Source organism: Neopsephotus bourkii, unplaced genomic scaffold (genome assembly GCF_033783945.1).
Source record: "Neopsephotus bourkii isolate Nb327-2 ecotype Australia unplaced genomic scaffold, CSIRO-AGI_Nbou_v1 NB_1016, whole genome shotgun sequence".
Classification (NCBI taxonomy): domain Eukaryota; kingdom Metazoa; phylum Chordata; class Aves; order Psittaciformes; family Psittacidae; genus Neopsephotus; species Neopsephotus bourkii.
Genome location: NW_026901505.1, coordinates 783,547 through 808,307, shown reverse-complemented (window position 1 = coordinate 808,307; position 24,761 = coordinate 783,547). Strand labels below are relative to the sequence as shown.

Genomic DNA, 24,761 nt, shown 5'->3' with positions numbered 1-24,761 from the left:
TTTCCTTACATGTTTTACTGAAACTGGTCAAAACCAAACCGTTTATGCTTTCTAGTGCACGTGTGTTCTGAGCCAACAGAGAGGAGAGGCCTTGAAATGCAGCAGAGCAGGGGCTTGTCGGTATTCTAGCATCTGGGGAACTAATGGACCCCATTCCCCAGGCTCCCTTTAGAGCATCTTCCCTTGGCACAGAGAATGGAGAGCCCTGGAAAAGCTGTCCTGGCAGAACACTTCCAACCCAGACCCAGGGCACCGCTACCATGGACTTTGCTCCCCTCTCCTGTAAAGTGAGCTGAGGGATCTGCCTGTGTTGTCCTACCCTGAGAGCTGTCGGGATGTTCTCACCCTCCTTCATCACCCTGTTGGCATCTTGACGGCTTGCTGCTCTGGTGACCTGCCACCCTCCAGCCTTCCTCCCATCCACCCTCCATTCAGACCAAGAGAAACAGCACTGCTGCACTTCCCTGCACCACACAGGGATCCTTCAACTGTGTGACATTTGTCTGGAGAGCTCCATTGCTCAGGAAGGACCCTCTGCTTCTTTTTAGCTGAGGTCTGTGCAGCGCCTCCTGTAATCACAAGGATCCCAGTGGGAAAAGGCAGAGACAGGAATGGGGTTTCAATAAAGCAAACTGAGGGGTTCCTGGAGGTATAAAACCATTCCAAACTGCACCAAAGCACATCTAGATCTGTCCATCCCCATATCGGCAACAGCCTGGGCCCTTTGTGGACCAAGGAGGCTGACTCTCCACTCAATCTCACTATTAGAGGCCAGCTGCCCCAAGAGGCACCCACCCTTCACTGCTCTGTCCCAGGCTGCTTTACCTGGCTCTTCCCCTCGGGTTAGGAGATCCAGGTCTCCAAACCAGGCCTTGCACCTTGGGTCGTGTCAGAGCATCAGCAGTCACGCTGGGACACAGCCCCAGGCCAGCCACCCCGCTGTGGCCACATGAACACCAAGCATCAATGACTGCTTGTGCCAGCCCCAGCAGGGCTGGGATTCATTTCACAGGAGCTGTAAAGCTGCCACCCGGGCAGTGGCTCTGCAGCGCTGGGTGATGCTGGTGTCAAAGGCACAAGAGCCAGCTGGAGCCGGGCCAGGTTTATATTTAATCTTGCCTATAAATACAAATAAAGGGCCTGTATCTCAGCGGGCAATGGGCACACCATGGACGTTATTGAACCTCCCAGAAATAAACCCCTGCCAGAGTGCAGGGAGCCAGGTTGTTCCTGGAGGGTGTCAGTGTGGAGCAGGGTGGTGATGGGGCAGCCCCTTTCCAGCAGCTGCTCTGCATCAGCAGCTCCTTGTCCCTCTCTTAACTTGCTTGGTTTAGCCCCAAAGTTGCCCAAGCACCTCAATTTCCTACGGCACTACATCAGCCTTCAGAGAGCATCGTAGGAGCAAAGCCTCTGCCTTCAGAGCAGGAAAATGAGCGGATGTCACAGACCCACGAATCACAGCCTGGGTTGGGTTGGAAGGGACCTTAAAGCTCATTCTGTTCCAACCCCTGCCACGGGCAGGGACCCCTTCCACTGGAGCAGCTTGCTCCAAGCCCCTGTGTCCAACCTGGCCTTGAACACTGCCAGGGATGGGGCTGAAGTAACCACAGCCCTTCCCACCCCGTTGTTAGGGGCCTGTCCCCCGTTACCCCTCTCTAAGCCCTCACTGCCCCCATGTGCGCCGCCATCCCCACCCTCCCCACCCCGCACTACAACTCCCATCGGGCAGCGCGGGCGGAAGCGGCTGTGACGCTCCAGGCGCGCAGCACGCGGCGCCCGCAGGCCGCGCCATGGCGGCAGATAGGCGCGGGGCTCCGGAGCTGCTCGCCCTCATCCACCAGCACTTGCTCCGCGGCGGGTTCGCCAGGGCGGCCCGAGAGCTGCAGGCGCAGACCGGGCAGGTAACCCGCACCGGGGGTGAGGGGGATAACGGCCCTCGGAGGGCCCGGACCCGATGAGGGAGGAAAGGGGGCCTGGGCCCGCTTTGCTCCCTCACTACGGAGGCCGGGCGCGCCCTGGGCCCTCAGCTCTGTGCCGCTTCCCGCTGCTCCACGCTGGACCCACGTGTTGCCCTGGCCCCGAGTGGCTTCCGGGGAGAAGGAGCGGGGCCGGCAGCCCGCCCGTTAAAGCCGACCCGAGCACGTGTTGAGCAGGGGAGGTTCCGCCGCTGCTGCCCAGGGCACAGGGCCGGGCCGCTGGTGGGGTGCGGGGTGTTACTGGGGGGGGGGGGGTGTGCGGGGGGGACACGGTTCCGTTACCCCGGGGATGCTGGAGGGGCCGCTGCTGTCTGGTGGCACCCTGACCTGGGGCTGGTGCCTGACTCGTGTTCCCTCGGTTTTCACAGAAGCTGCTCCCTTCCCTCTCGGCCTCTCTCGAGGACATCTTTACCCACTGGGAAAAGTAAGTCGAAGGGGGAAATGCCTATGGAGTAAATTCCAGGCTGTATTGGCACGTGTGATCTTTAGCTGCTAGAATTTCCTGTTGTCAGAGTATTCCTGATGCTAACCGTGCTCAGCAGTCTGAGTTCGGGGATAAGTTGTTACACTCCAGTTTTGAGCAGCTGGTGCTGTTCTTGCTGGTTGAGGTTAACACTGGAGTATTGGGGTTCTCAGAATCATGCTTTACTGGCAGAAATCTTTCCCCCAGTTCTGTTTCACTTTCGTTTTAAAGCCACGTCCTTTGCAGGAGCTTTGACCCAAGAGCAGGGAATTAGAGCAGATGCTTGAAATGCCAAAGTTCTTGCAGGATCTTAAACCTTGGAACCAAGTCTCTTGGTTCCAAGTCCTTACATGTTCAGCCCAGCACCTTCCTGTGTAGTTATTCCAGTGAGTACCCCATGTGAAGGTCTGCAGCACCTCCCCTGTGGGATGCAATGATGTTTGCATCCACCCTGGGCACCTCTGGCTTTGGTCTGACACTGGTGGCAGCCACAGAGCTGGGTTGTCTGGAGATGGGCTTCTGTGCCTGTACTGATGAGCACTGGAGTGAAGATGCTCCTCAAGAGTGCCCATGTCAGCAGCCTCAGGAACTGGATCTTTGCTTCAGAAATGTCTTTTGCTAGAACACCTCATGCCTTGGTGCAGGATGTGGTAGTGTAGAGACAGGCTTGCAGTTCCTCCCTCTAGCAAGTGCCTTGGGGCACTGCTGTTTGTCCTCATGCAGTATCCCTAAGCCTCTGGTCACCCACAACAGATTCTGACAGCAGTCCCTGTTGTGTTATCAGCTGCTGCTGAATTGGGAAGGGTTTGTAGGGTAGGAGCTGCCGGTGTGGCTTGTTGGAGTAGTATACAGGACTTTGTAACAGCAAATGTGCCGTTGGCGTTGCCTGCTTGGAAAAACCTTGCTGTTACAGCTCTGCTCCTGAAACACTCTAATAAGCACAGTCTTTACTGGCCACATTGTTAAACTAATTTTGTTTCTAAATCAGATGAACAAATAGAATAAGGCTTTTACAGCCTTCAGACTCACTTCTCCTGGCCTTGTGGCATACCAACACCTGTTTGGCGCTGATTGTCCTAACCTTGGGGTTGCACTTACTGCCTGGCTGTAGCTGCCTCCTGGAGAAGGAATTTGTCCTGTAGGATGCTTTTGTTCTGTTGTGAGAACCAGCCTGACTGCACATTTTTACTTCTCTGATGAAGTGTCAAGCAGTCTGTTTAGGACACAGGAGAAAATGCGTACAGTATCTCAGAATTCTGAGTATTGCAGGGGGTATGTTGCTCTCAAGAGTTGCCTGGGGAAGGCTGGAGTTGTTCTTTGCAGATTAGAGAAGTCTTTCTCCCACCCTTTTAGGAGCTGTAGAGGAATGACACTGATTGTCCTTAGGCTGGAGCCTGACCCAAGAGTAGGTGAATAGTTGTATTTTATTCTTTTTAAGATATTTTTTCCCCAATTCTGATGCAAATCCTGTTTCTTCAGAACTCCCTCAAATACCAGGAGAAGAAAGGTGAGTGATGATGAAGAAGCCATCCCTGAAAAGATCAGAGTTCCTGATCCCGTGAGCAGCTCTGAGAGCTCAGACAAAGAAGAGGATGAGAAAGAGAAAGCAAAAGCTGCAAACGGTAGGAGCGTTTCACCTCCCTGGAATGACAGAGTGGGATCAGAGGCTTGTGTAGGAACAGCCGGACTTGCTTGGGTAGAGAAAATGCTTATAAAGTGGTGGCTATTCCCTTGTGTTTAACTAGTTTAGCACCTCCTTCTCATGTGGAATTTCTGGGAGCACAGATGTCTGCTGGAGCTAGGAGAAATCTGTTGCAATTCACTGGGGAGGGATGAAGCATTGGGAACCTAATGCTGCCCACTGTGGGGCACCTTCTAGTTGGTCTCAGGTGTTTGTGGGCCAGGAAAGGAAGGCCTGACTGACAGATAAAGGAAGAATTTATTAGCTGGAAAGCCTTTGTCTTGAGGTTGGAATAGATCCCTGATGTAGCTGATGTGGCTCAAGTAGTGTAATAAAACCCTGTGTATCTGATATGTTTTGGCTTGGTCTCACTTGCTGTAGACTAGTCCTTGGGAACATTCAGATCTGGGCAGGTTCCTTGTCTTGGTGGTGGGAAGGATGGGGTGGAGGAGAGAAACACTTGCCTGTTGCAAGGACGGTGGTGATGGTGTTGGGGCAGATGTGGAGATGGGACCCTGCCCTCCCTGCGAACCAGAGGCTGTCCTGATGCGAGGGGTGCACTCACAGGATGTCTCTGTGGCTCTCTCCTATTCAGCAGTCGGCCTTCCCCTGGCCAGCAACTCGGGAGCGAATGTAGAAAGCAGTGAAGAGGATGACTCCTCATCAGAAGAGGAGACACCAACTGGAAAAGGTGCAGCTGCGGTAAGGCAGTTCTCTTGGCTTTGAAGGCTGATAGGACTCTGGGGTCAGGACTGTCCCAGGCTCATTAGGATGTGTAGAACTGTGGGCTGGAATTCATATCTAAATGACCCTCCTATGCTGGCATAAGCCGCCTATTAGATCTGTCCCCCAGGTGCTTCCCTAAAGAGCTCTATGGCTTGCCTGGCTGCCAGGTTGTTCTTTAAGGTATGTTACGTCCAGCTTAGCCCCTCATCTGTTTACAGGCTTCTAATTTCTTTTGTTCCCTGTAGGTGCCACCAGCTCTGGTGAGTGGCAAAGCTGCCACCAACTCCTTGCACTCTCCAAAAGTACCCACTGCCCCGGCAGGCAAAGCAGCCGTGCCCTCTGCTGCAAACAGAACTGTGGTCTCAAACAAGCAGCCTCCCAGTGCACCAGCTGCATCTCCAGCCAAAGCTGGGCAGAAACCGCTTGGTCCTGGGAAGCCTGGACATGCCACAACAGCCACGACCAGAGTAGGTCAAAGCAAAGCACTGGTATCGACCAAAGCACCAGAAAGCTCCAGCAGCAGCTCCTCGTCAGAGAGTGATGAGGAACAAGAGACACCGGCTGCAAAGGGCCCAGCTCCCAGAGTGGGTAAGGAGCCAGCAGAGTGTGGTCGATGCATGTGTGCTCCAGCTCCAGCTCCAGCATGGAATCAGACCTGAGCTGTGCTTTCAGCTTGTGCCTTTCAGCTCCCGTGCTGGAAAGCTCAGAGCGATGCTTGCTCCTAGGGGAGGCTGTGAGAATACTGCAGAAGAGCCAGCTCCAGAGCTCTGTGGGATGAAGCCAGCATGCCTGCTACCATTTCAAGCAGCAGATTCTGTGCTGAGATGTCTGTCTGGCAGCACCCAGCACTATGGAGTTGGAGATAAAAGCATAGCATATCTGGAGGAGATGCAGTACTAACACTGCAGATGCTTTGAGCTTTTTGGAGGGCACTGCAGCATCTTCTCTTTATATTCCCACTTGTAAAGTGATTGCTTTTTGGTTTTGAGGTCTTTAGGGAAATCTTACTGCTTTGAAGTGTGTGTGTGTTGGGAGAAGCTCTGAAAATGGTCCTTCCCTTGGCTCTTTTCCAGAGGAGCTCCAGCCATGCTAGGTACCTCTGCAGGGAGCTGTGTGTGGCTAGGCAGCTCCTGTAGGGTCAGAGGGTGGCCAGGAAGGATTTCCCATCTTTGCCTGCACTGGGGGGAGGTGTCTGTGGGCCAGTGTTTGGCTAGAGAAGCTGTTCCCAGCAGGCCACTGATGCTTTCAGCAGGGCTAGGCCCTCTTCCCTGCAAATCCCCTTCGTTCTCTCTGTGTCATGTTTTGTTTTCCTGACTTCAAAAGCCACATTAGCATCACGCTTGGGGAGCTCAGAGCAGGCAGCAGCTGTGACATCTCCTTCCTTGTGTTTCAGAGGCAAAGCAGGCAGCTGGGGCTTCTGAGAGCAGCAGTGAGGAATCAAGTGATGAGACATCCTCCGAGGAGGAGGTTGCAGCTCCAGTGGTCCAGGTAACCTCTCCAGGCCAGGTTCCTTGTCTCCAGGAAATCGCTTCCCTTCCCTTGAAGTAGAGAGGAAGTGCTGCAGTGCTGTATTCTGACAACACCCTCTTCCCTGGGTGTGTGAAATCTCCAAAGCCAAAGAAACATGCTGTGTGGCTGAGAGTCCCACTAACCCCTGCCAGCATCAACCATTCTGTCACTGTTCGTCTCAGTGCCTGAAGTTGAGGGTGATCGTTTGGTCTGTAGGAGGTGACTGGTGTGCAACTCCACAGATATAATGAGGCAACCCATGGAGAAAGTGGTTTGCTTCAAACACACCCCAGGCTGTGGATCTGAACAAGCCTGTCCTGGTCAAATTACCGAGGTAGCCTTCTTTAAAGCAAATTCCATGCAGTTACAGCTCTCAATGGGTTTCTTCTGAGATGTTAACTGGCTGATTCCCTTTTGTTCCCCCTGTCCCCAGGCAAAACCAGCTGTGAAAACAGTGCCGGTTAATACAGGGCCTGTGAAAAGTGTACCAGCTACTCCAGCATCTGTCAAGACGAATGCAGTGAGGCAGACAGCAGTGGCACCAACCCAGGCCAAACCTGCACCCACAACGGTTCCTACAACGGTTTCTGGGGCTGCAAAGCCCGATGACACATCAGAGAGCAGCGACTCATCAGACAGTGAAGATGAGGAACTTCCATCAGTAACCCAGGTGCGTCAGTCTGAACTTTTGTCTCTCTTTGCATGCCCCTCCAGGGCCAGGAATTGCAGTGAAAAGGAATTGTAAATGCATGTGATGTGTAGCAAGGTCATATTGGGGTGGGAGGCAAGAGGCAGGGGATGTTTAAAGGCACCTTGATGTCTTTGCTCCGAGTTCTATTCAAGCCATTGTTCCCTTCTTAAAAATAATAACAAAAAAGAAATTCATCAGTACTTTTAAATAAAAAAGCCACAGCAATTCTTTTGCCACCTGAAGAGGCAAATTGTCGTGGCTGAATTTGCCTCCCAGCTGTAAATTGCAATAAATAGTGTCTAATTTGTCAAACTGAAGCACAGCTCAGCTTCCCCACTGTGAAGAGTGCAGTGTGCCGCAATGCACCTCACTGGAGGGGACTGGTAGTATCACAGGCTGATGGAGAATTCCTGCTCTTGCTTTCCCATCTTGGGAGACCATCTCCACACAGCTAGATAAAAGGATGCCTTGTGTCCTGCCAGTTGCTAATCTTCCTTTAACATTCACCTATCCCAGGGGGCTCTGAAATCTCTTCCCTTGATTACAGTGTGAGCAAAATGAATTATGCTGCTGTGATATTTGCCTTCTCTCACTGTTCTTGTCTTGTCCAGACAAAGCCACCTCCAAAATCCTCCCAAGCAGTCCCGTCCCCAATGAAACCTACACCAGCAGCATCACTCTCCGGCAAAGCAGCTCCAGCAAAAACACTTCCCGTCTCCCAGGGGAAGCCAACAGCGAAGCCAACACCAAAGCCAGCAGTGCCACAGCAGGCCAAAACCACACCGGGAAGGACTGCTGCTCCCACAAAGCCTGCTGAAAGTGCAAAGCCAGTGGAGAGCTCTGACTCCTCAAGCAGTGAAGAGGAGGATCATCCTGTGCCTGTCAGCCAGAAGGTAGGTAATAATGTGTTCAACTCAGTGCCAAGGGATGGGATATGCAAAAAAATCGTTTATCCCTTAAAATGATGCTACTGATCTCCTTGAAACACCAGCAGCATGTTGTATCTGTGTCCCTTGGAGAGGACGATCTTTCTTTGTACTTGGAAACCTAGAGGAGGGGGGTAACCTTTTTGATACCAACTGTTTCACTCATGCTTTGCCCCTCAGAATGCCCCTCTGTAACCCTTGTGTGTGGGGTCACAGACAGCTTGGTCTTGGCTCTTCTGTGAGGACTTGTTTAGGACCTCTCTTGAGAGGACCATGAACTTAGTCTGGACTCAGGTGGCTGAACTTACAGAGAAGCAAATCCCTTTCTGGGAGCACCCTCAGGCATGTTGTACAGAGACGTTCTGCATTGACTCTTGAGCTGCAGGGCCCTGCAGAAACTGCCCTGAGAGCAGCATTTTGGAGATGGCAGCTATTATCTGCAAGGGAGGAAGGGAAGCCGGGGGCAGAGGCTCACGTGTCCTAGCAAGGAGGCTCTTTGTCACCACATCCTTTCACTATTGACAGGCAGAAGTCAGAGAGGCTCTGCATTTTTGTCTTCATAGCCTTGGTCTGCTAAGGTGGGTGGAGGGGGATGGAACTCTTAACAGTTGGCTCTATGCTGCTCTCTTCCTGCGTGATTCTATGTGAAGATTCAGTTCTGGGTGGCAGGAGCAGCTATTCTGATAGCTGTGCCATGGGGTCCTGCTGCAAGACTACCAAGACTCATCCACGTTAGAGTCCTAGGTGAAGGATGTGCTGGGATAGGTTTGTTTCTTCCAGGTGTTGATTGGAAGCTGGCAGCAGCAGGTAGCTGTCTCTCCAATGGTTATTTAACCACTTCAGCATCTTCCCTCTTGCAGGCTGGTGATTACCTCTCAACAGCCACAGTCAGCAAGGAAGAGCTTGTCATCGAGGAAGCTCTATTTTTGCCAAACAGGCTGTTTCTTCACATATAAGTAGCCTACAGGCAGAGACCACGAGTGAAGCCTGAAGATAAACCATTAGGCTTAGCTGTGTCCACAGTCCTGTCCTCCTAGTCAAACTCTTCTTAGCTCATCCTCACCATCTGCTACTTGGGCATATGCTAACCACTGACTTACTGTATCCTGCAACTTCCTCTGGCTTCTGTGCAAGATCCAAACAGATACAGAGCGTTGGAAGCTGCTTCATCTTTCCCTGTGGGGGTGGATTAGCACAATTAAAATGAACATCATGCTTAAATTGAACTGCTTAATTGGTATGTTTACCCCTGAAGATTCAGGAATATTTAGTCAAAGAAGTTGACAAGGTGTTTGCTTATTTGGGGATGGGGAAGGATGGTGATGGGGCACAGTCTATATTGATCTTAAAGATGCTGTGAGCTCCTTTTCTTTTGGAACTGTTAATTCTGCTCTGCTTCCTCTTTCCTGGATGTTTTGGATCAAAGATGGCACTCAAATCCTCTATGGACAGGCTTCAGCTTCTGCTTACCAGGACTGGGCATGAGATGCACATGTGTGTTTGGAACCTGTCTTTCTTTAGCATCCCAGGAAAACCTGTGCAGGCTGCACGGGTGGCAGCTGTGCCTGCAAGTCTTTCTCTTGGACCACAGGCCAAATCTCCCACCAGATGGAGAAGCTCTTTCCCTTCCTGAGCCCTGTCCTTGCTCCTATGCAGATAACAGTTGTACCTCTGCTGTGTCCTGGTGCTGGTACCCTGGTGGTGCACGGGCAGCAGTGGAGTGTGATTGTTACAGCATGCTCAGCGCACGTGGCTCAGTGTTGTTTCCCCTCTTGTCATGCAGCACTGCATGATGCAAATGGACCCAGTGGAGTGGCAGATGGGTTGTGCGGGCGCTGAGTCACTGCACTGAGCCACAGGCAGCTCAGGGGGCTGGAGAGGGAGCAGGAAAAATGATTTCCTCATGACTTTCCTTCTCCCTGAGTTACTTCAGTACCTGTGGCTCTGAAGTTGTCTGCCTGTGTTATCTGCTCCCTGGGCTCAGACTTAAACAGGAGATTTAGGTGGGGTATAAGGAAGAAGCTCTTCCCTGTGAGGGTGCTGAGGCGCTGGCACAGGGTGCCCAGAGAAGCTGTGGCTGCCCCATCCCTGGCAGTGCTCAAGGCCAGGTTGGACACAGGAGCTTGGAGCAAGCTGCTCCAGTGGAAGGGGTCCCTGCCTGAGCAGGGGTTTGGAACTGGATGAGCTTTAAGGTCCCTTCCAACACAAATTCTGTGAACTCAGCCATGCCGCTGGCTGTAATGGATGGGAACCTAGGTGGGAGCTGATTCCCGTTCATGACTGAGAGACAAAACAGAGTATGTTTTTGTCAGTGTGTTCAGTAGAGTATATATGTTTATGGAAAGAGGCAGGAAAACATAAGGGTGCAGTTGTCTTCTGACCTTTGCACTTGACAACAGGGAGATAATGAGAAACTGGACACCCCCACGAGTAAATGAGCTTCCATAAAGCTGACTGTTGTTTTCTAAGGGTATAAAAGCAGGATCCTCTTGTAGCCAAATCTAGAGCCTCACCTATGGGTGGATGCATGTGTGGGAATTTTCCCAGTTACCTGAGACTCTTGGCATCAGCTGCAGCAGGGCTTCCCAGCTTGAAGTGTGGGCCTGAGTGATGATTTGGTGGGAACTGGTGATGTGTTCCTCCTTAATCTCTGTTGTTTCTATGCAGGAATGATTTAATGCATTGCTAGTTTTCCTCTGTGCTTTACTTACATCTCTCTGATTTGCTTTATTGTCCTTATTCGCTACATATAGAGAGATAGATACTTGATTCGCTTTAGTGTGCTTGCCTGCTTTAGTGTGCTTGTCTGTTAAACTGCGCGTGTTACACGGTGAGTGTGTGGTGGTTTTGCTGATGTCTGTCAGCAGAACACTGGCCTGATCCCACCTGGGGCCATGCCATAGGATGTGACAGCTGTCAGCCATCCAGCAGTGAGCAGGCTGAGGTGGATGGAGGGACCTTGGCCTCCCCCCGAAATATCTGAGGAGTCCCAAGGCTGTGTAAAGCCCATGGTGGTTTCTCTGTGGATGCCGCTGTGTTCTTTCTGTGTCAGGATGCTTCTGCACAGCAGCTCTTTCCCAATCTCTTGCTAAGCTAGGAAATGAAGCAGCCCTTGTGCTTTGCATCCAGGTAGAGGGAGAAGTCAATCCCATTGCTACGAAGGTCTTAAAAGTGAGTGAGTGGGCTCTGATCTCTGTACACTTCTCCCTTGTGCTTGGGACGAGAGGGAGGGAAGCTTGAGCGTGTGGATCCTCATGTCTGCTTCAAGTAGTTCTCTCTCTTCAGCACTGCAAATCTGGCCTCTCTCCTGGAGCTAGTGACTCACTGGTACCAAAACAAAACAGACAAGTGAGGTTTGCAGTCCCCCCCTCCAAAGTGCTGGTGGAGGTTTTTGTTTCTCTAAGCAGAGTCAAAATGCGCTTGGCTTGTTCAGAGAGCTGTTCTGTAATGGGATAAACATGCAGATGCTGTTGTCTGTTTAGTGTTTGGCTTGGAGATGATAAACACTGCCCCAGTGGCAGCCCTCGGTAGGGCTGTGCCAGGAAGCACAGGAAGATCTGTCCTCCCAGGAAGCTGCTTGGCTGATGCTCTCAGATACCAGCCAGGAGCAGCCCCTGGCTGAGCTGGCACTGCTGAAGTGCTCCTGGACCTCTGCTGTGGGCTGAGAGGGTATGGCTGGGTTGGGAGAGGGGGTGGCACGGGCCATGCAGACAGGCAGGAGTCTCTCACCTTGCAGGAGTGTCGTGGCTGGAGATGGAGCACTGGAGCAAGCTGCCATCATGTGTGGGTTGGATGGGGTCTGCCTGCCCTGGCAAGCATGGTGTACTCTTTGGCAGAGCAGCCCGGAGATGAGCCATGAGTGGAGTAAACTGAGTGGGTGCAGAGCACTGCTTGAATATCAGCAGTGGTGAAGTTCCCAGATCCCTCTGCCACCACCAGCCCTCAGCAGTGTGCAGGAGGGGGTGCCTGCAGCCTTTGGGCCAAGCCAAAGGAGGAGCTGGGAACAGATCTTCTCACCTGGCAGTTGTGTATCTTGTGCTTTGATGGTCGTGGCTTCCCAGCACTGACACACTGCTTGAGGCACTGGCTCGTGGCCTGTTCTGGGACATCACAGTGTTGATGGGAGCTATAGAAAGGTACAGCCCAAGTGAGTTGCAGAGTGCTGTTGTCTGGAGAGGTCTCCAGTTTTAGACCTGTTGACAGATCGGTTTCCAGGGTGGATACTGGTCTGTCTCTGCCTGCCCTCTGTGTTCCCAAGTGCTTGTCACCCCTGTGTCTATGCTGAGCTCTCCAGCAGCTCTAGAATGGAGCTTCTCTCATCCTACCTCTGAATCTTGCAAGCAATTTAGCACAAGACTCCCCAGCTCTCACTGATTCTCCAAGCTGGGGGAAGGTCATGCTTAAATGATGATCTTGGGGTTGCAGTGCTTTTCCGGCCCTCAGGCTCCTGTTCAGTGTCTCAGCCTCAGTAAGGAACTGGTGTTATGAACACTGTGTGCTTGTGAGATAAAACACACTTGGGCTTCCTGTTCAAAAGCATATTGCTAAAGGAGGAGGTATGTGTCTTCAGCAGCTGCCTGAAGCCCCTTCCAATCTTGACAGGCCAGGGATGGAGTTAGTAACAGCTGTGTTAAGAGTAAAACAAAACCCAACTTGAGCTGAAACCGCATTTAAACTCCTGGATAATAACCTGCACTAATTCCCCATTTCTGGGCCCGTGTCTCTTTTTTGTTAAGAGGTTAACAGAACAGCCTGGGCCTGCTCCCAACCTGAGCCAGGCTCCTAAAGCAGCGGGAAGCACCTTGAAAAACCAGACCTCAGAAAGTGAGAGCAGTGACACTTCTGACAGTGAAGAGGAGGCCCCTGCAGCACGAACACAGCCTCTGCAATCTGGTGAGTCCCTGGTAGTGCCTGGGATGCCTCACCTGCATCCTCATGGGTTTCCTTTTGTCCCCTGCATGTGGAATGGCCCAGCTTGGTGTGATAGCTCCTGCTCTGGTCAGCCATGGAGAACAGCTCTTTCTGATGGTGACAATCTTTTATGCTTTCCTTGCAGTGAAAACCAATGCTGTGCCACAGCCAGCAAGTGTAAAGAAGGCACCAGCTCCAGCAGCAGCCCCAGCCCCAGCCCGTCCTCCTGTGGAGATCAGCGATGATTCCAGCGAAGAGTCAGATTCAGAGGAGGAAATAGTGCCCCCTTCTCAGGTAAGGAGTTGCTGACCCCTTGTGTGTGGGTCTCTGAACTCACGAGGTGGTAGCTGGTGAGTAATGAGAGGCATAGAGAGGAACCTTCCCACTGGCTGGATCAGTTTTCCTTGGTGGCATCTCTGGGTCTCAGTGACCTGGCTCTGGGCACGTGTCTCGACTGCAGCATGCTCACAGGATGAGGGAGCAGTGGAGGGTGTGAATGTTTGGGCAGGACCATGAGTAGATTCATGAGGCCAGGCCTCCTCTGGGACTCTGTCCCCTTTGCCCTGTGCTAGGGAGTTAGGTCGGAAAAGCAGCCAAATCCTTGCAGGCAGAGTCTTCTCATGAGCTGGGTAGTGCCAAGGCAACCTTCCCTCTGGTTCCTCCCAGTCCCTTGGTTGTGTGGTGTGGCTGGAGCTCTCTGGACTCCCCCTCTACAGCACTAGGGAGGCTGGAAGGATCTTCCCTGTAGCAGTATCACAGCGACCCTGCTGCCTTTCAGCTGGAGGAGCCAGACTTCTGCCTTGGAGAAGGGAGATTACCCCTTATCTGTGCTGAGGGCACTGCTATGTGTCGTGGAGCCAGTCCCAGCTCTCTCACCTGCATCTCTTCGTGTCACATCTTTTTGTGTCTCCATGCCAGTCTGCAGAGCAGTGGCTGAGGTGCCTCACTGTGAAGCTGTCTTGGGTCTCTCTGCACTTCTGCTGCAGTTTGAGCCTGAGGAAGAAACCATGCAAAGAAACACTGACTGAGGAACATGGCTACGTTCCTCTGTGGTGGTGGCTTGGCTGCTGCTCTGAGCCCAGGGCTTAGTGTCCAAGTGCTCTTCCTGTCCTGCACGTGTGTTCCCTGCCTGCCCAGCACCCTTGCTGAGAGATGCACTCCAGGAAACTTCCCTGTGTTTGCCTGATGCTGTGGCCAGGGGAAGGGCTGCTGGGCAGGCAGCCAGCCTCCCTGAGCACTGCTTGATTAAAGCCTGTTTATAGGGCGAAGCCTGTATAAAGTAATGCAGTTGCTGTAACTGGAGCTGTGTGCAGGACCGCTGTGAGCTCACGTCGCAGTGACGGCTCTGGGCACGGCAGAGCATTGCCTTCCCTGCTGAAGGCCAGATGTTGTGTGAGGGAAATGTCAGCCCACAAAGGCCCAGCTTGTCAGGGAGCGGGGAGGAGGGAGGGCTGCTCACGTAGCCTTGCTCGTAGCACAAACCAGGAGGCTGAGCACTCCTTCATCGCTCCTACTCCCTCCTCTGCTGGCATTTGTGTCTTGGACTTGATGTCAGTGTCTGATTTCCATGCCCCTGGCTCTTCTATTTTTAATCCCTCTTACATTTAGTGTGGAGGTTTCAAATGGGAGGCAACAAAATTGCTTCTTGTTAATGTGCTTTGTGCAATCTGTGACTTGCTTGTGGACCTGAAAGCAGATTTGCCTTGTGGTTGGTGTCTTTGCCTCTGTTGCCAGTTAACTCTCAGTGTGTGATTTCTAGAGTGTAGGAAACATCCTGGAGTCCAAGTGGCCACTTTGCAAAGTAGGGTTTACAAAAGCAGTCCTGCTGGTGTTGCAGTGGGTAGGGATCACGTCATGTTTTGCCTGCCTGCCTGCCCTCAGGATGAGTGTCTTTGGGGCACTGAGCTAATGCGGCAGCCTTGGTGCTGTGCTGAAACTGATGGAAGGGCTCAGGAGTTAGTGGTGGATTGGTCTCTTCTGTCTCTTTTCCCCTGCAAGCTGTGCTCTGTCCTGATTTTCTTTCTCACCTATTTTAGATTCTGCCCCAGCAGAACGTCAAAGCAGCCAAGGTTTCGAGTCCAGTGGCTGCTAAAGCTAATGCCACGCTGCCGCAAGAGAAGGGGACAGAAGCACCTCCTGCCCCTCCGGGTATCAGAGTGTCCATCAGCTCATGTAGCGATTCCTCAGATGAAGAGGTGGTAGCACAAAAGGTAATGACAGAGGAGACTGAAGTGGGGAGCTTCTGCTTCAGTCTGAGGCTGGTGTGGGTTTGTGGGGTGTGGGGAAGGGAGGTGCCCCGGTTTAACCACTGTTATCACACCATAAGGTAAGGCAGATGAGCAGAGGGTCACCCTGGTACCTTTTGTGTTCCTGCCTCCCAGCTGGCTGGTTGGTTTCTTCCTTCTTTTCTGATAGCAGTGCTCTGTACAGTCAGGAGTTGTCTGCTTTGCTACAGCTGCCTGCTTCATTTGTGGGCCAGGGGAGATGGAGAGTCTGTGCCCTGGATGAGAGATTCTTGGGCTGACCTTGACACAGACTGAAGCACTATTGCTGAAGAAGGGCTGAGGTGATCACAGCCCAGAGGAGATGGGCTTGTTCTTATAGTTGATGGGCATGAGGGGTTATTCCTCCTTCCAGATGCATTTCATCTTCCTCTCTCCAGGTCCCCATTGCTTCTAGCATAAAGCAAACGGTTCCGGTGGGGAAAGCTCCCCCAGCCAGTGCTGCCACACCACAGGCTGCTCCGCTCCTGGGAAGCCCCACGGTCAAGTCGAGCAAGCCAGGCCTGAAGCCAGCACAGCCCACCCACCTCAACCAGGCTGTGCAACCCACCCAGGAAGAGGAGTCCACGGACAGCAGTTCCTCAGACAGCAGCGATGAGGAGGCACCCAAGCAACCCCCCAAGCCTGGTCAGTTCTCCCAAGAAGATGCTCTCAGTGCTGCTGGCCAGGCCAGGCCAGGGTGGGGACAGTGTTTTGTTACCCTGTGGGAGGTGTTGTGTCACCTTCACATAGTGCTTGGAGAGCAGTTCTTCCTCTCCAGCTTTGTAAGACACTGCTTGCTTTGGAGGCAGAAGGCCTTTTGGTGGCAGTAACTGTGGTGGGGACGTGAGCTCAGCCCCAGGCAGCGGTGCTGGGTTTAATGGGATGAACTCTGCTCCTTCAGCAGGCTTGCTGCAGAAACCGGGGGGGACCCAGACAGCCCACAGCTCCTCCTCGGAGTCCAGTGAGGAGGAGGAGGAGGAGGAGGAGGAGGAGGAGGCGGCAGCAGCATCACAGGTATGGTAGTTGAGCAGAATGGGATCCTTTCAGGTCTTGCAACTGGATCCTAAGAAGCACAGAGAGAGGTTTGAATTCTGAGCCATAGCAAACAGGGTGCTGGGTGGGTTTCCCAGCACTGATACGGTGGCTCCCCAGTGCAGTGCTGTAAGCAGGGCCCTTTTGGTGAGTGCAGAGAGGCTTCTGAACCTGGAATGCTTCCCCAGGCTGCAGGATCTTGGCTCTGGGCTCACGGTGCCTTTCCTGGGGGAAGAGCATGGGAGAAGGTGGTGCCTTGCAAGGGTTAATCCAGGAGAACTGGTGCACAGTGCCAATAGCAGCAGGATTTCTTTCTCCACATTTATTTGTAACTTAACCCGTGTCCAAGCCATTAAATTCCCTTTGTAAGTAACGTGCGGGGCGTGCAGCACATCTGCAGTGCATTAGCTGTGCATGGGTGCATGCTAATGGCCAGGAGCCTCCCTCAAGCCTCATTTACTAGGCAAGAACAAAGAGGAGAACCTCTGGCCATCAGCTCTTGCTGCTTGGCAGCTCAGGCAGTGTCTGTCAGTGCTGGCCCCTCTCGTGGCAGCCCTGGCCTCTGTGCAGTGTTGACTGAGCAGTGCAAGGTCTCTCTGCGGGTGGCCGAAGGTGGGCTCTTCGCTTGGAGCATGGGAGCATCAGCAGCAGGGAGAGGTCTGAATGTCTGGTGTGTAGGATGTGACTCTTCAGTGTGTCTGTGCTGTTTCAGTCCCTCCTCACAGGCTATTCGGGCCCCTCCAGGACCCCAGCGACACCACAGACACCAAAGACTATTCCCCTCCAGCCTGTGGGCAAAGCAGGGCAAGGAAAAGCAGCCGTGACTGCTGCCAGCACCCACACCAGGGCCCCTGTGAAAGCAGCCCCAGCCAGCAGCTCTAGCAGTGACAGCAGTGACTCTGACACAGACGTGGACCAGGTGGCTACGAACCACAAAGCAGGTGGGTGTCCTTTGGCAAGGGCTGGACTCTGCCTGGCTGAGGAGCAAAGTGGTGCTGGCGCAGGAGGGTGACACTGGGACAGGGCCCTGCTCCCAGCATGTCTCCACTGCAGAGCCCAGCAGTGTGGAGCGCTGCTGCCGTCTGCTGGCTTCCCCTGGCCACAGCACAGCCCTCTCTGCCTCGAGTGCCCCTTTTGCAGGGCTCTCTGCTGTGTGCCTTGGCCTCTCCCAGTTCTGCTTTAACTGCAGTAATTAATGCAGTTAACGGGAGCGAGTAGGGCTCTCCCTGAAAGTGATACACACTGCATTGGTGTGCTGTGGTAGTGATGGCTTCTATGAAAGGTCCAACAGTCAAAGCTGTTGGCAGCTGTTGTCACCCACTTCCCTCACCAGATATTCAATTTCAGGCTGATACGCCTTTTCCTGACCCTGCTATAGCAGGATCTGCTTGTGAGGGGGAGGGCCAGATGCTCCTCTTCACATGCATGCTTCCATCCTCCAATAACCCTGTGGTCTATGGGAAGAATGCTCCCTGAGTTGCCTTCTCTCTATTGTCGATGTTTCTGCAGAGAACAACCGTCCTCCTCCAGGGCAGGAAGCCCCAGGAGCCTCCAACACAGAGACAGTGGCAAGAAAAATGGAGCCAGATCATGCCAGCCTCAAGCCTTCCCCAGCCAAGAAAGTCCTGCCTGTAAAAGAGAATGATGTTGGGGCAAAAGGTGCACAAATGACCCCAGCATCCATCCCACAGTCAAAGGAGTCAAACTTGGGGATTGAAACCGGGATTACTGGGGCCAAAGTTCCTTCAGTGCAAAACCCAGTGGAAGGGCTGGAAGGGAAGAAGAAGAAGAAAAAGGATAAAAAAGAAAAGAAGGAGAAGAAGAAGTCTTCCTCCACAGCAAACAAGGCTGCGAAACCAGCAAAGAGCAAAGAGAACAAGAAACAGAAAGCATCTCACAAGCGGAAACATCCAGAAGAGGATGGGGCTGTGGGGCAGCCCAAGGAGAAGAAGCAGAAAGTGCAAGCTAATGAAGAAGTAGCCAAAAAGAAAAAGAAGAAAGTAGCTGGTGAGCTGGGGAAGCTGCCAGGCAGCAAGGAAAAGAAAAAAGGAGCTAAAAGTAAGCATCTGGGGCTGCATTTGCAATAGGTTCTTGCATCTGTGCAAGAGCACCCACTTTCCCATTAGCTTCCTGCTTGCCTACTTCCCTTCTAGAATCATAAAATTGTTTAGGTTGGAAAAGACCTTTAAGATCATCAAGTCCAACTGTGAACCCAGCACTGCCAAGTCCAGCACTAAACCATGTCCCCAAGTGCCATATCTACACATTGTTATTTGTCCTAATATCCAGTGTAAACCTCCCCTGGTTGAGGGGGGTCATTTCCACTTGTCCTATTGCTTGTTACCTGGGATAAGAGACCTACATGCACCTCATTACAGCCTCCTGTCAGGCAGTTGGAGGGAATGAGAAGGTCCCCCTGAGCCTTCTCATCTCCAGACTGAACCCCTCAGGTCCCTCAGCCGTTCACACCCTCCCCATCACCCTTGTGCTCCAGGCCCTGCACCAGCTCTGTTCCCTTCTCTGACCCCGCTCCAGCACCTCAATATCTCTTGCAGTGAGGGGCCCAGAAATAAACACAGGATTCAAGGTGCAGCCTCACCAGTGCCCAGCACAGGGGGATGATCACTGCCCTGGCTCTGCTGGCCACGCTATTGCTGATACAAGCCACGATGCTGTTGGCCTTCTTGGCCACAAGCTGGCTCGTACTCAGCCTGCTGTCAGCCAGCACCCCTAGGTCACTTTACAGTGGGCAGCTTTCCAGCCACTCTTGGCCTATCTAAAGGCAATGCCAGGTTTTAACACCTCACTTCAGTGTTTTTCTGCAGGCTTAGCACCAGGTTGTGTCGTAGACAGCAAGCTGGGCTTTCCTACCTCTGTTCTGGGAGAGGTGTTGCTGGTTGTAAGCCACAAGGGCTGTGTTCTGCCCACTGCACTCTTTGTGGTGCCTTGCTCTGTGTCTGCAATGAAGAACAGCTCTGCTAACCCAGCTCCCTGCCCTGGCTCCTCTCTGGCAAACACCACACACTAACAGAGAGCTAAGGTGCAGCGTGGCTGGGGATGACAGGCAGAAGGTCCCTGCCACGCTGTGAGCATGGCAGAGGCAGCCCAGTGTTCATGTGTGCAGGGCTTCGTGTTAGTCAGAGCTTCTGAACACAGCCCCTTGCTGCCAGCCTCTTTAAACCATCAGCCTTGAAATCCATGCTGTTATCTGCTGTGTCATCCACTGCTGTTCCCTGCGGGGTAACAGTGCCCCTTCCTGGCCCTGCCTGAGCACTCTGTGTGCTGCAACGTGGTGAGAAGCTCAGTCGAGAGATTTGACTCAGGGCCATTACTGCTGCTTTCAGATCCCTGGAGAAAGAGGTGGATTGTTCCATCCTCCTGCTCGCTGCTCCCAGTTAAGAGTATTTCCTGCCCCTCTTGCCTGCATGTGCTCTGTAATAGTTTGCTGCCCTAATGCAAAGGCAGTTTTCTTTGCAGTGCAGAGTGCATTTGCAAACCAGAGCTGGTTCGTTGTTGGATCTTGTAGGCTTTAAAAGGCAAAGAGATAGAACGGGTGGGCCAGATCTGCTGGGGTTTCTGTTCCACAGAGCTGCAGCCCTTTGGAGGAGTCCCATTGTCCATCAGCTTTTGTGTGGGCTGTTGCCCCAGGTGAGCTGAGGCCTCTTGGAGCGGTTGTGCTGAGCTGAACTTTGTGTCCATCTGGTGCTAGCAGCTTCCCTTGCTCTGATTTCTGGTCCAGCTGCTCCAGCACTGAAGCAGTTACTCAGAGGGGGTGGGCAGCAGGAGGTGGAAGGAATGGAATCCTGTGTCATTCTGTGCACACATGTGCATGGATGGTGGGATCAAACCACTCTGGGCCAGAGGTATCACAGTATGTTAGAGATTGGAAGGGACCTCAAAAGATCATCTAGTCCAATCCCCCTGCCAGAGCAGGAACACCTAGATAAGGTTACACAGGAACGTGTCCAGGCGGGTTTTGAATGTCTCCAGAGAAGGAGACTCCACAACCTCCCTGGGCAGCCTGTTCCAGTGTTCCGTCACCCTCACTGAGAAGAAGTTTCTTCTCAAGTTTAAGTGGAACCTCTTGTGTTCCAGTTTGTACCCATTACCCCTTGTCCTTTCATTGTTTGCCACTGAGAAGAGCCTGGCTCCATCCTCGTGACACTCCCCCTTTATATATTTATATACACTAATAAGGTCACCCCTCAATCTCTTCTCCAAACTATAGAGACCCAGCTCCCTCAGTCTTTCCTCATAAGGGAGATGCTCCACTCCCTTCATCATCTTAGTTGCCCTGCGCTGGACTCTCTCCAGCAGGTCCCTGTCCTTCTTAAACTGAGGGGCCCAGAACTGGACACAATATTCCAGATGAGGTCTCACCAGGGCTGAGTAGAGGGGAAGGAGGACCTCTCTCGACCTACTAACCACCCCCCTTCTAATACACCCCAGGATGCCATTGGCCTTCTTGGCCACAAGGGCACAGTGTCGGCTCATGGTCACCCTGTCGTCCACCAGGACCCCCAGGTCCCTCTCCCCTACACTGCTCTCTAACAGGTCGTTCCCCAGCCTATACTGGAACCTGGGGTTGTTCCTGCCCAGATGCAGGACTCTACACTTTCCCTTGTTATATTTCATCAAGTTATTCCCCGCCCAGCTCTCCAGCCTGTCCAGGTCTCTCTGGATGGCAGCACAGCCTTCTGGCGTGTCGGCCACCCCTCCCAGCTTAGTGTCATCAGCAAACTTGCTGATAGTACACTCAATTCCCTCATCTAAATCATTGATGAATATAGTAAATAATACTGGTCCCAGTACCGACCCTTGAGGCACTCCACTAGATACAGGCCTCCAACTAGACTCCGCCCCATAGACTACAACTCTCTGGCTTCTCTCCTTCAGCCAGTTCACAGTCCACCTCACTACCCGATCATCCAGACCACACTTCCTCAATTTAGCCGCAAGGATGCTGTGGGAGACCGTGTCAAACGCTTTGCTGAAGTCAAGGTAGACCACATCCACCGCTCTACCATCATCCATCCACCGTGTTATTTCCTCATAAAAGGCTACGAGATTGGTCAAGCACGACTTCCCCTTGGTGAAGCCATGTTGACTGCCCCTCATAACCCTCTTATCCTTGATATGCCTTAAGATGGCACCAAGGATAAGGTGTTCCATCACTTTCCCAGGAACGGAGGTGAGGCTAACCGGTCTATAGTTACCCGGGTCCTCCTTCTTGCCCTTTTTGAAGACAGGAGTGACATTTGCTTTCCTCCAGTCCTCAGGCACCTCTCCCGTTTCCCAAGACTTGGTAAAGATGATGGAGAGCGGTCTAGCAATGACCTCAGCCAGTTCCCTCAGCACCCGCGGGTGCATCCCATCTGGACCCATGGATTTATGGATGTCCAGATTGCTCAACTGGTCTTTAACCCATTCCTCATCGACTAAGGCAGACCGCTCCGTTGACCTATCTTCATCCGGGGTCTCAGCGGTACAGGGCTCTTCAGGACTGCCTCCGGCAGAGTAGACAGAGACAAAGAAGGCATTCAGTAACTCTGCCATCTCTGTATCTTCTGTCACCAGGGCACCCGTCCCGTTCATCAGCGGGCCTACATTGCCTCTGGTGTTAGTTTTACCTGCCATGTATTTGAAAAAGCTCTTTCTGCTGTCCTTGACCCCTCTCGCCAGCTTTAATTCCAAGGAGGCCTTAGCCATCCTAGCAGCTTTCCTACATCCTCTAGCAGCAGCCTTATATTCCTCCCAAGTGGCCAGCCCCTCCTTCCATGACCTGTAAACTCTCCTCTTCCACTTGAGCATACCGAGCAATTCCCTATTTAGCCACGCAGGTCTCCTGACCCTCTTCCTCGACTTCCTACGTGTCGGGATGCTCCGATCTTGAGCTCGGAAAAAGCAGTCCTTGAACGTCAACCAACTATCTTGGGCCCCTTTCCCTTCAAGCAGCCTGGCCCACTGGATTTCCCCTAGCAATCGCTTGAAGAGGCCAAAGTTTGCCCTGCTAAAGTCCAGGGTTGCGATTCTACTTGTTATTCTACTGACCCTACCACACAAGATCCTGAATTCCACCATCTCGTGGTTGCTGCAACCAAGGCAGCCTTCAACCTTCACTGCTTCAACCAGACCCTCCTTGTTAGTGAGGATGAGATCCTGGTTGGCTCATCCACCCTTTGCATGAGGAAGTTATCACCCATACACGAGCGCTGCGGCTGGGTTGCTGAGCAGTCCTTCCAGCAAGCATCAGGGAAGTGAAAATCCCCCACGATGACCACGGCCTGTGACTGTGAGGCCGCTCTGTAGGAGAAGCAGCCCTGGGTGAGCTGCTCCATACCAGGGCTCTGCTGTCACCCAGTTCCTGCTCTGTAAAGCTTGCCGAGGTTTGATCAAACCCTTAGTGGGGATGCTCCTGCCACTCTGCTCCATCTCGGAGGCTCACAATACCAGAGTCCCTCTCATAATTGACTTCTCTTTCTCTCTCACAGAAAAAAAGACTGGAAAGGAAAAGAAGAAGGGCAAAAAGGTGCCTTCTGAAGGGGATGCTGCAGCAGATGGCTCTGCCGAGGTTCACAAGAAGAAAAAAAAGGTACGTGCAAGACCCTGATGTGTGGTACCACAGGGAGAGCTGTTCTGAACTGCACTTGGCATGATAGCATGCCAGGCTGCAGAGGAACAGCCTGGCTGGCAGGGCAGAGGAGGCTGCAGTTAGCTGTGGCTGTTCTTGAGTCACCATGACCTTTAGCTGGTTGGGATTGGGATGGCTGAAAGAAGGGCTTGTTCCTCTGTTGCTCCCTCAGGAAAGATCCCTTTCCCTGGAAGGGCCAAACCCAGGGGCCATTCTGGTGGCAGAGAATCTGCCCAAGGAAGAAGTGCTGCTCTTCAACTCTGTTCATCTAGTTCTCAGCAGAAACTGGACCTCTGAGCTTGGCAGGCTGCTGCCTTCCATCCCAAGGGCTAGGAAAGGGTGCAGAGGGAAACTATAGGATGTTCTCTGTAATGGATACGTCCCTGTGGAGATGGTAGCCAAGAAGGCTCCGTGGCTTGTGGCTTTGCTGTGTCCCTTATGTTTGTGGTGTGATGACACTGATTTATTTTATGCCCTTTTCCTTTTAAAAGAAGAAAACAGCTGAGCCTGAAGGATTGCGAGAAGGTGCATGGCCTGTGGGGACTGGCAGTGCCCCTGAATAGCAGTAGCCTTGGCCCAGGCTTGGGAAGACCATGTGCCCTCTGAATGCTCACTGAGTCAGCCTGGCCTTAGATCAGAGGGTCAGAGAGCGCAGCGATATAAGGAAAGTCCCACAGCAGCGTGCTGGCTTCTCAGGATGTGTTTGACCTCAACTCTTTAGCTGCTGAGAACTGGATTTCCAGCCTGAACCTTGCTGTCCTCTGCCATCAGCAGAGATAAGCAGCCTCTGGCACTGTCTGTCTGTCCTGCTAAGCACAGGGAGCTTGGCAAAGTAATGTGGTGATGTTGTAGGCACCTGGAAGTGGACCAGATGACTGCCTCCCTCTGCTCAGCTCTAAGACTGTTCTCCTCCTCCCCATCCCTAACTCTTAACTCCTCTCCCCAAAGGTACCACATCCCTGAGATTAAGGATTTATGGGTGAAGATCACACGGCAGAGAGCAAAAGGAAGCTCATCAGGAGAATTCCAGCCTTTTTCTTTTGTTTTAATAATAATTTATAACTTCTTTTAACTGTGACTGTTAGAGCAGAGCAGTGCAACTTTCTGCCTCCTCCTGCCCTGCTGGGGCCCAGAGACTTGGTTATCGCCCCTCACTCACAATGGCTCACGTGTTGCACAAGAACTGAACCCAAGGAGGCAGACTGACCAGAGCAGAGCCAGCTTGCATAAACTTTTTCCTCCTCGTTGACCCCCACCACCTCTTCCTCATCACAGAGCTATATTTTTAAGAGAAACTTTTCCCTTTTTCTGTTCTTTTCCTCTCCCTTCCTGTGATTTGTGCTGTCCTTTTTGCTACTATGGAAGAGGGCTCTTGGATTTACTTTTTATTCCAACGCTGATGGTTATTGTGTCCCTGGAGTTGCCAAGTTGGCCAAGACGGTGTCGTTTTATGTGGGTGGTTGGGTTTTTTTATGGAATACAGAAATAAAGAAAAGCAGGAGGTTTTGCTTCAGCTGGTTCAGGGAGAGGGAGGGGAGCAGGGCCGGGCAGTGATGGGCTCAGCCATCATCACCTGAGGATGCGGCAGGTACAGGAGCAGAGTCCAGCATCTATCCAGGTTTGTAGGCATCGCTTCATCCCCTGGGAACGAGTGACTGCTTTCTGCCAGCTCCTGAGGACAAGGGCTGTTGCTCCTCAACTTTGAACTGTGTGTTCTAGCACTGGTTTGTATGGGGGTTTTCCTTACTGGTTGGCACATCACCCACCCAGCCTGCTGCTCCCCTGCATCTTGTGTGGGCTGGGCCTGGTTCCTCTCTTCATTTCCAGCCATGGGGTTTAGGAGATGAGGACCAAAGGGCCTAGAGCCCCTTGGCTTCCTCCCTCCCAGGCTTTGCTGTGAGGGCAGAGAGCTCTGTCTGCTGCCCTCATACCCGTGCTGAGACTCACCTAA

The 24,761-nt window shown here is 52.7% G+C and overlaps 1 protein-coding gene across 1 annotated transcript; it reads left to right on the top strand.

Annotated features, from left to right (window-relative positions):
• Nucleotides 1-1,765: 1,765 nt before the first annotated feature.
• TCOF1 (treacle ribosome biogenesis factor 1) lies at nucleotides 1,766-24,205 on the top strand. The gene is made up of 18 exons (XM_061360088.1): nucleotides 1,766-1,901; nucleotides 2,345-2,400; nucleotides 3,919-4,061; nucleotides 4,716-4,822; nucleotides 5,092-5,434; nucleotides 6,240-6,334; nucleotides 6,789-7,025; nucleotides 7,658-7,939; nucleotides 12,709-12,865; nucleotides 13,029-13,177; nucleotides 14,920-15,093; nucleotides 15,546-15,792; nucleotides 16,052-16,161; nucleotides 16,892-17,120; nucleotides 17,689-18,237; nucleotides 22,671-22,771; nucleotides 23,302-23,335; nucleotides 23,759-24,205. Exons 1-18 carry the CDS (start codon nucleotides 1,791-1,793, stop codon nucleotides 23,791-23,793), a joined length of 3,159 nt encoding a protein of 1,052 aa, XP_061216072.1. The 5' UTR covers nucleotides 1,766-1,790; the 3' UTR covers nucleotides 23,794-24,205.
• Nucleotides 24,206-24,761: the final 556 nt, after the last annotated feature.